The sequence below is a fragment of the Phoenix dactylifera genome, chromosome 8, assembly GCF_009389715.1.
Source record: "Phoenix dactylifera cultivar Barhee BC4 chromosome 8, palm_55x_up_171113_PBpolish2nd_filt_p, whole genome shotgun sequence".
In the NCBI taxonomy this organism is placed as follows: Eukaryota; Viridiplantae; Streptophyta; class Magnoliopsida; order Arecales; family Arecaceae; genus Phoenix; species Phoenix dactylifera.
Window position 1 is genome coordinate 24598160 of NC_052399.1, and position 16957 is coordinate 24615116.

The following is a 16957-nucleotide window of genomic DNA, read 5'->3' on the forward strand; positions in this document are numbered from 1 at the left end:
TATTACAGATGGGGCCATTTTGGATCTATGTATTTATAAAATAATAAGATACCCCTTGATTTGTAAACAGTTAATTTTAGCTACCATTACCGAAAGAGATGAGTATATATGATTGATGGGCAGAAAGTTCAATCAACAGAACCCCCCTGGCAATCAGGAGGCTGAGGGCAGCAAGTTCCAAAACACTGGCAGAAAAACCCTACCCACACCGGCATAGGGGAGCCCCACCCAAGCAGCGAGCATCTGAGCCTGCTTAATATACAAGCACGCTGACTGATGTCTCATTATCTTTTGGAAATTATAATACCTAGTAAATTCCTTCATGGAGAAATGGGGTTCCTTCAGAGAATTCAAAGGATTTACTTTGAAGCCCCGTGGAAATTTGATGGCATTTGAATCCCTTTGCAGTTCTTACATTCGTTTCTTGAGATTATCAAACGCTGCTATTATAACATCCCAGAACAATCAACTGAGGTAGATTGCAAATGCATTATTTACCATGCACTCGCAAATCAAGGGATACAATGACTTACAAATTTCACCGCATAATCATGACTAGTGTTAGACCACCTGAGATCTGAATGCATTCGAATCAGCAGTCTATAAATGTACCATTTACTGCACACCATCATCACCATTATTGAGCTTCTAGCTCTCTACGTCCCACACCTACAAGACAGGCGTTTTGCTTGTTACTGGTTCACGGGCTTGAAGAAGTTCATTTGTCAGGCCCGTGAATGCAATGGAAACTGTCTCGATGGGTTTGAACTTGACCAGTGCTGAAGGAACCAAGCCTTCCTCCTCTAGAGTTGGTGTTTTACTTCCGCGTCCAGGGAAATGAGGGATCAGGCGTTGCCTAGGCACTGCTGGGGACGAGAGCTCAAATTCCAAACTGGGTTCCTTCAAAGCAGAGCTAACAAACTACAACATAACCAAAAGATAATGCATAATTGAAACCTGGATGAAGGATAATATGATATAATTAATGCATCTTATCCAAATAACATGTTCAAGTAAAACTAAATCAGGAAAAAATAAGTCAACTTTGAAGTGCATTCACATAATCATTTCTCCTATTTATCTTCAAATGACACGATGGAACCACTGGAGACTTGGAAGCTGATGAACCCAAGGAGAGTTCCTCTTTACGGTTATAGAAGAGATTTTCAGTCAAATGCACATGAGCTATCAGCTTTCACCAGAGCCTTCAGAGCTTGTTGCCCTAATCTGCCTTCCTGAGTTTAAATAAAGACTTCCATCATTTTTAGCAACACATGCAAACATTCCATGCATCCTTGTAACATGGACAACAACATGAGCATCAAATATCCACGTGTTTTGAAGAACTGCTGTCATCTTGTAGTTGTATGTGTAGTTATTTATTGATGTGCATGTAATGGGGTAGACTTGTTGCTTCTTAGCCTATAAAATTGACAACATTTGCTATATTATGTTAAGACTTGAAAGTTTTCATGTCGACATGCCTATCATAGATGAGAAATACTGGTAAAATCATGGTCTGGTAATATTAAGTATAAAAGTTTCATGAAGATTCCCCAGTGTCAGTTTCCAACACATCAAGAAACCCAAAATATGAAGCATCTAGGTAATATATACTTCCTCTTTCAAAGAGCTGCAATACACGGCACCTGTGTTTATCCATTTAAACAAGAGGCTGATGAAGCCAAGATGTGATAGAAAGAAAGAGTCAACTGATAGCCCTTTGAAGCTGGCCTGACAAGATTTCATAATCTATGCCAACATAGCTGATGATTGTATGTGGCTGCAATTGAACAACCTTACAACAAACAATGAATGAGATCTTTACTTCAGCAGAAATATCCATCTGCGTCCAACTAATTTACCCATATTTGGTCTTTGGAATGATAGGCTATAATTTGTGCCCTGTACAAGGCATTCATTGCTTCAACGGTTCAACCATGGAAGCCAAAACTGAGATTCCTCCTAGTGCTGTACAATATCTAGATGCCACCTATATATTGGGTTCACCACACAGCAGGTGCCCAATAGGCCATCCTAGGCCAGGCATAGGCAGGTTAGATTTACACAATTTGGGTTGGATAGGGTATTTGATGTAGTAGGTGAGCCTGTCTTTCTTATTGGTGGCCGTAAACTTGCATAACAACATCTTACAAATGTACTAATTATTGTTATGTTACTCCTTTAAAAAAACTTTGCATCAATTATTAATTGTTTGGAATAATTTCTTTTCCATTAAGCTGATTTATTATGCATAGTTTTTTGGATAAGTAATTAGTATTATTGCATACTTGTTAATGAAAAATTGCAATGTTGTGAGTTGATATGTCATGTTACACTAAATATGTTTTCAATAAAATGAAAAACTGGTTGCTCAGTTTAATTTTTTCTCTAATTTCTTCTGACTCATCCTGTTTTACTAGTTATTGTCACATAATTACACATTGTAACTCTTTTCTTGTATTTTTCAATCCACCTAAGCACCTGCCTTCCAACAAAGTAATGTGCTTACGCATTAACTGCAACTTTTATATCATTCCCTATCTCTGCTCCCGATTTCGAGTTACTTTATTCTAGTCAAACTTAACAAGACAGAAGGGGTTACCAAAACAAAAGTGAACTTCAGGATATAAGTATCAAATTAGGGACAGTAAGATGAGAAGCAACAAGCCAAAAATCATGCGCTCATACAGATGATGGCATGTGCACTAAATGATAACATTATGTCTTTCAAAGTGAAGGAAGCAATAAGCCTGAAACGTCCAATATGGCAGCACAGTGATTTCAAAATAACCAAGTAGTTCATATAAGGTGTTCTGATCTAATGTATTATGACAGTCCAACCATCTTTTAAATTAACAAGCGGCTGAAGTAAGACTCGGGAATGTGCAGTGATCTGTTTTACGCCAAGCATCTGGTGGCAGACAAATGGAGGATCAATCTGATCCATAGTATATTTGTGGATTGTTTTCTTTTTTTTTGGTAAACAGTAGATTGTTTTCTGGCCAATCTGATCTGAGTCAAGTGATACTTCAGTCTCAGCAGGATGAATTCAAACAACGGTCCCAGTCACAGAATTCTGAATGTCAGATTAAGACTGATGAATTTACCAAACCACCATTTGGCATCAAAGCTAGTGTCTATACAAACTTGCCCCTGATGCCAAAAGCTAGTTCAATATTGTAGTACTTGTACACTAAATTAGACAAGTTATTAAATATTATTTCAACTTCAATGAGTGATATGACATCTTGTTTAAAATTCGTCACTAACAAAATAAACTGCTACTAGAGTTCAATTTTTTAACCATCAGTTGGTAGAATTGCTGTAAACCAGTTTATACAGGGCAACAAAGAGGAATGACGCCATTTGCCTGACTAATTCACTAATATAATTGTTAACAATATAACAATATACATAAGCAGTCAGAAGTGAAGTGTGAAAATATATCTGAAACAGAAACTAAAGAAAGAAGAATCAGACCTCATATAGTGCAGTTGTTGGCTCCCAAGGGAGAAAGACACCCTGGAGAACTACACCATCAGGGAATTGGATTCGAATAACTGTCCGCTTATACTTCTTCCGAGCAGTCACTGCCTGCTTCTCCCTATATGACTTAGGAATTAGAAGCTGAGACTCCGATATCTTTTTCTTCCTTAGCTCAGCTTCTCTCTTTAGCTCTTGACTAGAAAGGTTATAGAAAGAATCTGGCAGGTCAATTCTTGCAGCCACATTTTCAGGAACAGGAAAAAACACTCGAACCTAAGAAATTGGCATATATTACAACCATTAGAGAGTCAATTATCAATAGAAGATACAGGACAATAGTTGTAGGAATGACTTAGAATTCTTCATGATAAGAAAAAAAGTAGGTAAGATACACAGGATCTGAACAGGATATCATCTCTGAAACTCACTAAAGATAACAAAAAATGAAAACATTAAAATATCTAAGAATAACGCCAACCACAAAAACAGCAAGGTTGTCATATTGCCTGGCTACCTAATAAGTCTTTGTACTACAGCCAAGCAACCAAGTTGGCACTTACAGTTCACTGTTTCAGGAAGCACTCAACTAAACTGCCTACATTTAAGCAGTCCCTCAGCCACTTCCCCAGTCCAGACCATGTAGGCAGCCCCTTTATAAGGGCCAACCACCTAGTGGACACCCAAGTGGCCTGCTAGGCCTAGATAACCCAGTAATGTTAAGTGTTTTTGTTTTTAAGAAAAGGAATAACCAAAGGATTATGAACTTTGAACTATATTTTGGACCAGGTTCAAGTATTAGATATAAAGGGAGTCAAATTATAAACATTTGGCTTTCCATTAGAACCCAAGCACCTTAATTAAAACTTGAAAGCTTCCCTTGTTCTTCATCAGTTTTTCACTTCTAATTTTTCGAAATCAAGGTTATTGAGCTGTCTGTATTGTTGTCAAATATTATTGCATCATGTGTAGATTAAACTTTACCAGCTCACATATATTACCAACATGACTCTTAAGTAAGATGTTTCCTTCTTTATATTCTTCTCCTTCAATTCTTTTGATTTAATTCAGAAATCTTCTAGTATTTTTGTATATTTAAGAGTTTTTGTCAATTGGACTTTGTGCACATTACACCACCCCTTATAGTCAACTGCATATAAAGACCCTTCTTTCATATATTTGCAAATTAAGCATATCTTGTCCCAGTAATTCCCTAATAAGATCCGAATTAAATTTTCATCAACCAGAATAAGGATATTTATGGTGTTTTCCAGTTTCTCCTCTCACTCTGCTCTCTGGAGCTTTTAGATAATAAGCCACTTGTACTTCACAATGTCATTGATGAATCTGAACATCTCACCAACACCATTATTAATCCATTTCAGATTTGGAGATATTAACATTAAGAAGCAGCATGGTTCACCAGCTAGCAGCTCCAAGGGTCAAGTGAGATGAACAGGAGGAAAAAAAAAGACAAAATTATATTGTGAATAATGGAAAGTTAATTTGGGTCCAATTGGAGAATTTCCAAAATAAAAGAGGCCTTGATCTGCAAGTATGTTAAAAAAAGGAGCCTATTTTGGAATTACTCCAAAATGGGACAGTTGCATGCCAAAAAGCTTCCCAAACAACATGCCTATGTGCTTGCCTTCCATCTATGTAGTAGGCGATAAGCTAGGCATCAATAATACCTAAGCTAACTGAAAGAAGGAGGTTCATAGATTTATGAAATCCAACAGGGAAGAAAAAGTAGAAAAGGAGTAGAAGAGTTTGCTTGAAGATAAAGGAATAAAAAATGGAAGCATAAAGAAGAGAAAGGAAAAGGAAAAATAGAAGGATTCCCAAGAATTCATGCACCATTGTTGCACAAGAATCTGATGGACATTACTAATCATTACTTCCCCTCTTGCATCCTCCCTCTTTCTTGTCTGTGCTGTGCTCTTTTGCAACTAGGACCGGTACTAGGGCTAGAACTAGGCCTAGCAGGATCAGCTTCCTATGTAGCCTAGGTCTAGGTCTGACTAAAATAGTTTCACGATTCAGACTAGGACCAGGACGGAACAAGGGATCCACTGTCCCAAGTGTCGAGATAGAGGGCATCTTGTTCCATGACAAAAACAAGATCATCCTATCACACATTATTTAAACCTTGCCTAAAATACCCTAATTTTAGTCCCAAAACCCTAATTTTGCCTTAGACTCCCCTCTTTCCCTACTTTTGCCCTAGATTTCCCCTCCTTTGCCAAATGTGGAGACCATGGGAGCAGCGGTCTCTTGCTTCTACATTACGAAAGGGGCAAAGCGACCGCCACCACATTGGCATGCTCAGCCTTGAACACCCTAGACAACATAGGAACTTAGGTTGAGCGAGCAGTGATCAAAGCACAGTTAAGAAGCAAAACGAGGAGGTCTTAATCCACGAGGAGGCCCCAGAGGCTACAATGCTGCTTGCCCAGCATAATGGTAAGACCGTGCCTTCAACCAATCATCGTTGTGGTACGTGAGCCATGTCCATGGGTACAAGAAGCAAGCACTACCCTGGATAAGAGAGAGGATAAGGATGATGACGAGGTGAGAATAAGATGAGAGTGAAGATCACGAAATAGAGAAGAGGACTGGAGAGGGAAAGGGAGGGGAAGGGGGGAGAGAGAGATGGAAAGAAGGGAGCCTGGAAGGTGGAGACATGGGTTTGGGGTTAGTGTAATGAAATGGGTCTGAGGTGGCCTAGTTGAGTAGGCTACAATTGGATTTTGGGTCTGGCTTAGGCTAAGACAAATTTTAGTTAAGACTCGACAACTCGAGTCTGAGCCTAATCCGAACCCTCTAAGGCCAAGCCCAACTCTAAGCCAGACCTGTTGACAAGCCTCAAGCTAGCCCAAGCCCATTTGCAGCCCTACTTGAAACCCTCTCTCATATTTGTGGTTGAGCTCTCCAGACTTTGTTTCAACTTCATTTGATCAATCTAAGAAGTATACAACGGATGCATGGGAAAAATTTAATTAAATTTGTGGTACCAATGACCAATGAATGCCTAAAAGAAATGTCCCTTCATGTAGTTGATATACTTCCCATGTTTCTCTCTCCTCTTTGAAACAATATTTGGAGGTAGGCTTATCAAGGACTACCAAACCAATGTGCCCATGGGTGAGCCTGGGAACATATTTCAAGCTTGTCAAACATTAGCCAATCTTACCTAGAAACAACTTAGCTAGGCCAAAGGTATGTTAATTTCTTTTTGGTAGAAGAGTAGGTATGTTAATTAATAAGATAACTTATTAACTATTTATCGTATCATTATATGTTATTTGAAATCCACTTCCTATCCCTAAATCCCTATATCACTAAATCACATTGTTCTCACCCTAGATCCCTCTCTTTACATACAACCTCTCATCTCTCTCTCTCTATTTAGGTACAACCCTTTACATACATACATATTTACGAGGTAAATCAGTAAATTCTCCATATATACGAGGCAATGTTTTATATCCCATGGGACGAGGCTATGCCAGTTTGCCCATGGAACGGGACATGCTGCCATTCCACCTCGTCCCGACACTTGGGACAGAGAATATCTCAAGATTTGCCGATCGGAATGCTTGGACAATAGCAGGACGATCTTGGCCTAACACTTGAGATGATACCCCATCCTAGTGTCCCACAAGATGTCCCACGGGGACTTATAAGCTTGATACAAGGTAAATCATCCTCTCTCCACCCGACTCTATTGCCTAACACTAGACCATTACCACACCAAGGCCACTTAAATCCTAATATATTAAGGCCTTTCCCAACTATCCCTATTTAAGACAACTCAAGACACTTTTGGGACAGCAGAGGCTCTCACTAAGGCAACAAAACAAGCCTGTCCATGGCCATCACAAGCTCTGCTAGTGGGCATGCAGAGGAGGTAATACGGCAGTCATCAGCACACATAAGCAGGTGTTTGGTTTTCCTTCTCCCCCTTTTCTTTCTTCTTCATTTATGAGCCAGTCTTCTTCTTCCACTTCATTTACTTCTTCATACTCTTCTTCTTCCTAATTTGCTTTTCTTTTTTTTAGTTTTCTTTTTCCCTACTGCTGATCATGGACTATTTGAGTTTCTGCTTTAACTTTTCTTTTTTACCATCTTCTTCCTTATTGCTGGGCCTGTTGACACATCCAGCCTGCTGCGCTCTTCCCTGCATATCTTTTCCTTTTTCCCCTTATTCTTCTTGCCAGAAAGTTGGCTATATGCTGCCTCTTCTTGTTCCTCTTTTTCTTCCTCTAGCTCCTGGCTTGCTGACTTTTGGGTTAGGTGTGTCATGCATGTTCCATGTCTTGGAGAGCTTCCCTCCCTAGGCAATAGCTAACCCCAAAGGCAGTCCACTGATTGGCTCCAAACCATTGTCACGGCCTGCTCATCACCATTAATTTAACCCTCACCATATCTTTCCTCACCACCACTAATATCCTCTCTACACCATTATTCAATATGTCCCCTTCCTTTACCCACCACTGTTAAAGGCATCCTCACAGCTACCACTCTCTTCTTCTCACAACCAGCCTAATACCCCACATTCTCTTCCTATAATGTGCGCCTAGATAGGCAATCATGCCACCATGGCCAAGACAATGTTATGGATAATAAACTAGGCACCATGTTAAGCCCCAATTAGTATGGGCTCAAGCTACAAAGTCTAGGAGGTAGGCTGGGTAAAGCCAGGCTGAAGCTAGGCTTGACCCAGACCCAGCTAGTGAATGCCCGACTATATTTGGAAGGAAGCAAGAGAATGTGTTTTCCGAATAAGAAAAGTAGATTAGACACCATCTTTTAATACTATAATATTCAAAATCCATAGATGCAAACTACACTTAGGTTTGACTTGATTTATTATTCTTTCAACAAAAGTAGAAGCAAATATCACATAAATCACCCTTCAGTAATAAGTGGTGATCAGGGTGCTAGCCCAATCAAAAGGTAGACTTTTAGGAACCAAGGTGCCCTCCTAGCACCAACTGGGCACATCAGCAACCACCTTGCCTAGGATCCATGTAAGAGACAACTGTCAAAGTGATGGGGTACTTAGGCAAGGCAAACACCTTTAACAACTAAAGTCATATCATTTAAAGTCCCTTTTGGCCGTAAGACATTTTCTTGTGTTTGGATGCAACAGCAAGGATGTTTATGTTACAAATAGTGACCACAATTTTTTGGGAGGTGTGATATGTAGGATATTGTTATGCATCCTTTTGTTTTAAATTGTACTAATTGACAAAGAGTCATGAAGAGGCATAAAAGCATGGTTTCAAATTTTGGTGGGATGTCCCGCTAGGTATGGCAATACTTAACCCATTTAACCTATTTAACTTGATTTAATCCAGTGCAAGTCAGGTTAGGTTACCTATTTAACAAAATAGTTAGGTTAGGGTATGGATTTTTAACCAGCTTAATAAACAGGTTGGGTTCGAGTCAATAGATTTTTGACCTTGTTGACCTAACTTGTATCTAACCAATCTATAGCTAGTCCAACCCAACCTGATTGCCACCCTTATCGTGCTAGACACTAGGACAGGATACTGACCAAGTGTCAAGACAAGGCCATCCTGCAATCATCCCAACTCCCAATCGGCATATACTAGGACATCCCCTATCCCAAGTACAAGATAGGAAGGGCAGGCGATGCATCCCACTCCACGAGAAAACCAGGATGGCCCCACCCCATGAGATTTAAAACCTTAAATTCAAGAACCATGATGTATTATTAAAGTCATCATAGAATAGTGCAAGAGTCATGTAATTATGGATTGTGAAAGACTCATAAGTAGCCAAAGAATCATGATATAATGGATCATTAAAGTGTGTCTTCCTAAGTTGTAATTGAAAAAGAAGATCACATACAAATCATGCAGGGGAAATTTGCACATAGGAGGGCTTAGTTTTTGAGTCATCATTGCTGTTTGTATAGTTTACTGTAGAAGGTTAATATTCGAAGTTTTCTGTGATTTAATTTTTTTGATGCATGTTTACAAATTTAAATGCTGTGTTCCCATGCATATATGAGAGCCTACTTCTTCAAAGGAGAGTTTTTGAGACATGACTGTTATAAAAAGTCCAGATGTATATGTAGCAACAAGTTGTTAACCAACCTATCATGAGATGCAGAGAGTGTACAACTATTTCTAGAACCATCGAAAAAAGAGAAGTCAGCTAGCCATCCCATCTTTATCTCCATTTTGTCCCTAGATATCACATGCTTCATTACTTTTATTACCTTTTTCTTTATTATAGAATTAAACAAGGGTAGTGTCCCATGGGTATCGTTCCTAAAATAAAAGGAAACAAAGGGCTGTTTATATGTAGCAACAAGTTGTTAACCAACCTATCATGAGATGCAGAGAGTGTACAACTGTTTCTAGAACCACACTTGCACATGCACATGCATTTAGCCATGCAGGCTGGTTAGCAGAATGGTCCACCACACTTGCAATTTTAGGCTAAGTCACGCAATATATAGATGACAGTGTGGGCATTGTGAGAAAAATGACAAACTGTCCAACATGTTCCACAGCCCAATCAAACAGCCTCAAAACTTCTATCCTCTCTATCCCTGGGTGCAGCCTAATTTGCAATCAAATGGACCCAGAGTTATTCCGATCATTCAAGGAGACAAAAGAGGATAACTATCTCCCTCTTGAGGAAACAAACTGGAATTAGTAATTCAAAGAAATTTGTCCGCTGCTCATCATATTGAGAGAATCAACATAACTATCCAAAGTTACTCGTCTAGCAGCTAAACATCATTTTACAATAGAAAAGGGTGCGAAGTTGGAAGTAGCAAAGGTTAGTCAATACGAGTTCAAAATCTTAGCATGGCATCAACTGATGGAAGATACAAAGATCCTGCCATAGTAAATGAAAGGAGCTGCATACATGTGGTAGAGTTGGGTTTAAACTCAATAAGAAAGTGGTGAGGGTGATGTAACCTCTTGCAATGAAATCAAGATACTCTAGAAGGGGAAAATTTCTTCCTTAAGATGCCAAAATAGCTTGTTTATCAACTTCCACCAATTTCATCAAAGGGCCAATTACATATGTGAGTGCATATAAAATTTTCAAGCTACCTATGCAAGCAAGAGTTTATAAGTCCAAAGAAGTATTAGTGCCGAGTTATATTACAAGAGTTGGGACATCTATCTAGGATAATATGGTGACTTTCTACAAAACAAGAGATATACCAAGTTGCCCTCAAATGGAAGAGAAGCTGAAAGGAAATCAGTTAAGTTCCATCCTACTTCAAGGATATCTCTTTCATCACTTAAATCAATAGTACAACTACCTAGAGTTGTAAAAGGCAGCACCAAGATTTCATAATAAACTATATCTAGTGTCTACAACATTAGGGAAGAAAAGGAGCACAAAGGTGAGCAAGAAAAGCAAAATGGGTCTATTCTTGAAGAAAACAAGGTGAAAGGAGACACATATAGCAAGCTTAAGGAGCCTAAGAATGAAAGTAATTAGGAAGTAGCAGCAAAAGATTCACAATATTATTCTAAGGCCCTTTTTGGCATTGCTTTTGCAGGGCCAAATACCGCTTCTTAAAGGGTCAGAAGCTCTTTTGGATGGTTTTGATATGTTTAGCGGAAATTTTGAAACAACTTTCTAGCTCCTCCAAAAGCTGAAAAAGGTCTACTAAAACATAGCTCCAATATATAACTTTTGGGCAAAAGCTCTACTTGAGATGTCTCAGAAAGTTGTTATTTTATGCAAAAGACCCAAGTTTGAGCCCAACAATAAAATTTTAAAAGAATATAAATTAATATTAAGTTAACAATACTTTATAGTAATAGCTTTTAATAGTACAATACAATATAATAAAATATAATAGTATATTATATTATCATATAATAAGAATCTTATGTTATCATCATCATTATTATATTATAATAATCATATTATAATAGCATAATAATATTATACTATAATAACATTATAATATAGTACTTCTTAATATACTAAAATATCATGTCATTATATTACAAATAATATTACAAATATATTATTTTTTATAATAAATTTAAAATTTTATTATTTATTATATCTTTAGGTTAAAATATACAAATTAAGAATACTTTATAATAACAATTTTTGATAATACACATAATTGAAAGCCCTATGTAATAACATTTATCATCATTTTCTGATACTAAAAGCATTTTCTTGATTTGGTTATCAAACAAATGTTTAAGTTTCACAGCACCAAAGAAATGTAATTACTAAATAGCAAACAATTTTTTTATTAAAAGCTCTACTAGTGAAAGCCGCCAGTCTAAAGTTCTACAGATAAAAGATTTACTACCAACATCAATGCCAAATGAAGACTAAGGATTATATTCAAAAGGTAGGGCTGAAATAGACTATAATGGCCAACCTACTAAATGGCTGAATACTAACCTAGTTGCTTGGTATAATTTCCTATCATGATCGAACTGATAAACATAATTGGAATGAAATCATGCCCATGATGGCATCACGTGTAATATCCCAGAACCTCATCCACAAGGACTAGCTAAAAGGTGTTATTGAATTTCTTAATACTGTATAAGTATCCATGATCTACCTAGCATATAACTGATATGGGACTAAACACATTCCCATAGAGGCTTTACACACTCACTACATTGAAACTCTGACGTCCTTGCCAAGTTAAGAGTACAAATTAAAATAAGTCCAATCACAAACACCATGATGGCCCATGATCAACCTCAAAAAGCCCCATGCTGCAATATACCCTAGTCCATACGAGTCATATGCAAAGTTAAATTCTGATAAAATTTGTAAGAACCAAGGTTCTTACCCAAAAAAGTTAACCAAAAGATATTATTTAGATTCCTTAGGCCTACATAAGTATCAAAGATCTACCCACACATAACCAGTGTGGGATTAAACACAGAGCCGAACGACTCCTAAATCATGCATTCTTTTAGACTAACCATTGATATAGTGCCCAAGGTTGCATGCACCCCATGCATGTGAATACTTCAACAAAGGTCAACAAATCATCCTCCAGCAAAAGCCAATCAAATCAAGGTGATCATAGTTCCTTGAAAAGACAATCAAGCATAGTGGATCTCAACGTTAAGCCCATGGACACAAATCACCATGATTTTGTCTTCAACAATAGATTCCTCAAGCTGAAAAGCGAGGGTCCTAAACTTCGAAAGAGTATCTTCAATGTATTGAAGCCAAATCTCTCAATAATTGCTGGAGCAGAAACCAAGAAGGGGAAAAGAGGGGCACAAGATGATTAATTTCCAGATCTCATTTAGGTAGGGGTTTGCTGTTTATTTCCAAGCACATTGAGAGTTATACTGCCAATATTACATGTCGAGATGATGGACAGCCACGATTCAAAGTCTTAATCAGTATCCTAAGTTTATCTCAATCCAATATTCTATGTTAAACTGCTGTATCAGCATCTATGGGAACCCACTCTTAAAAGAAAACTTTAAGAAAGCTGCCTATTATAATCGGCCATATCTACCAGCTGCTATAAGTTAACAACCAACGAGAAAGGAGGGCGATCATATTTACCTCTTTTCTTTCCCTTTATTTTCTCTTGCTTAAAAATAAAGGGCATAATCCTTCAATAGGAATGAGTTCTAACTTGAAATCGGAGATGTTTAGGATTTAGAAAGAGTTGTGATTGGTGTAACTAGAAATCTTTGTGAATTCAGACTTCTGTCTGCTTGTCTCTCTAGCAACTTCTCTTCAATTTTGGCCAAGGGTTCATCCTCGTAGTTCATAGACTTGATGCTTGGAAAAACTTTTTTTCCAAATCTGAAATGTATTCAGATCATAGCACTTTTCTTTTCAATCTACCTACAATATGAGACTGTTAACAAACTTTTGGTTGCATCTGTTAATTGCCAGCAATATCAAAAGTAATCCAAGGGTCATTAGCAAAGAATCATTTAGGTATTTTAAAAGAAAACTTTTTTTATCGAGTAGTTGTAGAAATGTTAAAAAGGAAAAAAGGGTTGACTATTTTTTATGAATGAATTTCGTCCATCTCTCACTCTCTCTTTCTTCTTTCACATATCTCTTTTAATTTTTAACTCTTTTCTTACATCCACTTTATAATTCTCCACTCATCCTCCTAAGTCATTGTTATTTTTTCTCTTTTAAAAGAACTGCGCCACTATCTTTTTTCCTATAGAGAATCTGGAAATCTTATTCTCACTAAGAGGCGCTTAGAAGGGTCCCAAGACAACAGTCTATCGTATTTCCTCTTAAGTTTAGATTCCTATGCCTTCTTACCCTTCTCCAAACCGAGCTCCCTCCCTCCTATCCCCTCTCTCTAGTGCATCAGCTTGGCTAGAGATTAAATTCCAATAATTTGTGGAGAACTTAATATTAATAACAGAAAGATGTTCAAATAACACAGTCATCATGATTATATAATTGCATGGAGTATTAGTTTGAGGCACTTGCCAAGTTAGAAGCTTAAAACTTGAGGATGGGCTCTCCCCAACAAAAGGAGAATTAATGGGACACCGTCTGGATTATCTTATAGCAAACTTCATTCTTATTATTTGTTTCCAAGTCTATTATTTTCTTATATTTGTATGTGATAATTAGATTAAGTGTACATGGTAAGTGATGACAACCATCATATTTCAGGTAAGGACTATATGCATGACTTGTAAATGTGACATTTATTTTATATGCAATGTCACGAAGGGTCGAGGAGAGTAGTTCAAGGACCACAGCATAAGGTTTACTAGTGAGTCATCAAGACTACTATAAGAGTCATCTAGTACTGGACCATTAAAGAGTCATGTAGCAAGCTCTCCTCTTGCTAAAGGTGCCAGCTTACCTAGCTAGTTGGTGGTTGTACCAAAGAGAAAGCTTTAGATACCACCTTCACTAGGGTCTCGAGGTATAGGGGTAACTCACCCAAAACTTGCCTCAGTTATAAGACTTGGCAAATAACTTGATGGTTAAGATCAAGTTACAAGCTATTCATAAACAATATGCAACTTCAATGGAAAATTAGTGACCAGATCAATAAAAAAATTCCATATAACTAAAATAAGCTGATCATTTTAGGGATAATTTTTAGTGATTTCACCTATAAAGAACAATGTTTTGTAACTTGTGCTATCTGACTTAATTCAACATTTTTGGATGAATAAATATTTTAAAGCATCAATGCTTTTTATTCGAGGGAAAAAACAAAAGCATCGAGGCATTAACTTATGCTAGTGCAGCTATACGCAATTTATCTTTATTACCACCAAATGCATGTCAAAGTCATGCAGGGTGTGTACTCATGTAATGTTCGAAAACACCACATGGCTATTATTTTAAAAAAAATGATGAATAGTAATTGAAACTACAGAAGGGATTAGCAGCAGAAAGAGAACTCATAGAGTCATACCAAAAACTTGGGCCAGGGCTAGCTGGTAACATTACAACAGTCAGCTACATAACATGGCAAAATTTTCTGAAAAATGGTGAAACTCAAGAGAAACTATAGAAGGGACTGATGGTAGAAAATCAACTCAACAACATGCCAAATCTGCACCTCAAACACCCAGGAAAACCAGCCATGGACCCAATGGATCAGCTAAGGAAGAATTGACATGCACAATATATAAAAAAAATGTGGGATGACAACGGAAATGGCATTCATACAGGTCCGAACATGCACACCAGCAGTTTAATGAAATAATTATAAGATCAAGCAACAAGACAGAAAGCAAAAACTAATACACAACAATTAGTGACTATTCTCCAAGTACACGTAATACCATATTATCAATATCCAGGAAATATCATATGCTGCAACCAAATGTAGCTAAAGATTCAAAAACTCCGTAAAGAAAAGTTATACAGAGAAAATATATGTTCAGGAAACTACCTGCCGGTCAATCTTCTTCTGCCTATCCGAACTCTCCACCACTGTACCCAATGTCTCAGCCGATGTAGGATTAGAATCCTCCGACTTCCAACTTTCCAAAAAAGACACTGCATCTCTGACCACCGCAAGCTGCTCCTCCGATGGGACGTGCATTGTAGCCCAAACCTCACCCCCTTCCTCTCCGAGCTCAAACCCCAGACACTCCAACAGCTCCACCCCTCCTTTTACCTCGCCAACTGCCTCCTTAATCTTCGGATTGCCCATTCTTATTCTTCGAAATTTCTCATTCTCCGGCTCCCGGACGACATTCCTCAGCAGCTTCAGCACGACCTCCACCGCCCCATCCGCCGAGACGGCAGACAAGAAAGTCGAGACATGCTCCGCCACGACGCCATTTCCCAGTGGAGCGGTCGCGGCATCTTGGGTAAGGCAGGCATCGATGTGGGCGGCGACATCGGCCTCCGAAGGGAAGGAGCGAGCGCAGACGGGGCACTCGAAGGAATTGACAGAGGACTGGGTGAAGCCGTTGACGAGGTGGCGTCCAGAGGAGACGAGGGGGTCGAAGGGGTTGAATTCGGTGGAAGGATTCGGTTCGGAGGGTTTGGGGACGGATTTGGGGGAGGGCTTGGGGAGGGATCGGGAGGTGGGAGGAGGGCGGATTGGCAGGAGACGGGAGGCGGCGGCGGAGGCGGCGGATGAGGAGGGAGAGGATGCGGCTGCGGAGTCGGAGTCGGAGGAGGAGCCGAGGACTCGTCCTTGGCCTTTGAATTTGGAGGAAGGGGAGGAGGAGAAGGGTTTGTTGACCTTCTTCATGAGGCCCTTCATCTTGTCCTTCACATCTTCCATCGCGGAACGGGAAGGCCGCAAGAGAAATTGGAAACTAGGGTTTGGGGAAGGAGGAGAAAGGGAAGCGGGTTGTCAGAAGGAATGGGAGGAAGGGACGGAGGACACGAGAGACTTCTTGACTTCGGGGAACCCGCTGCTTCGCGAGTAAGAACAGGAGAGAGGGGACTTCACGCGGATATCTCACCGACTTGGCCTGTGCAGATGGGACGGCAGAATGGTGGAAACGCGCAATCGGGCATGAGCGGCTGAGCTGGAACTGTTCTAACGGTAACGGATCAGGTTGTATAAATGTTGTCAACAGGCCATCGTAAAAAGTTGAGAGGATGTTTGATCATTCCAAAATTAACGATATGGGCGGAGTTGATGATCATCATATTTTATTATACCATTAGTTTTATATGATAGTGGTCTTAAATTATCCTTACTTTTTAAATCACCATCTAATTCAGTAACGAAATATCCATCTTTGAAGTTGGAAATCTAAAATTATCCCATAGAAGTAATCTTGGATTAAAATTTGAGGACAGAAATACTTCCAGTCCAACAGAAAAAATTAGTATATTAATATACTATCAATATATTAACTCAATATTATATATATAATATTATATTATTAATTATATTATTATCATATTATTATTTAATAATAATTTAAATTATAGTAAAAATATGTTATTATACTTTATATTTATATAACAAAATTATTTAATATATTACTTC

The 16957-nt window shown here is 38.5% G+C and overlaps 1 protein-coding gene across 2 annotated transcripts; it reads right to left on the minus strand.

Annotated features, from left to right (window-relative positions):
- Positions 1 to 323: 323 nt before the first annotated feature.
- LOC103717028 (plant UBX domain-containing protein 2) lies at positions 324 to 16460 on the minus strand. Of its 2 annotated transcripts, none has more exons than XM_008805258.4 (3): positions 15392 to 16451; positions 3484 to 3762; positions 324 to 921 (listed from the first exon to the last, which is right to left on the minus strand). In XM_008805258.4, exons 1-3 carry the CDS (start codon positions 16235 to 16237, stop codon positions 670 to 672), a joined length of 1377 nt encoding a protein of 458 aa, XP_008803480.1. In that variant the 5' UTR covers positions 16238 to 16451; the 3' UTR covers positions 324 to 669. The 2 variants fall into 2 exon arrangements, with proteins under 2 accessions (XP_008803480.1, XP_008803481.1); XM_008805259.4 differs by lacking the exon at positions 324 to 921 and adding an exon at positions 959 to 1235 and having other exon boundaries at positions 15392 to 16460.
- Positions 16461 to 16957: the final 497 nt, after the last annotated feature.

Coding starts and splice junctions, on each gene's coding strand:
- LOC103717028 (XM_008805258.4), bottom strand. CDS start 16,237: ATGGAAGATGTGAAGGACAAGATGAAGGGCCTCATGAAGAAGGTCAAC. Junction 3,763..15,391: donor AGAAGAAGATTGACCGGCAG/GTAGTTTCCTGA, acceptor CCAATTTCTTAG/GTTCGAGTGTTTTTTCCTGT. Junction 922..3,483: donor CAACAACTGCACTATATGAG/GTCTGATTCTTC, acceptor GTTATGTTGTAG/TTTGTTAGCTCTGCTTTGAA.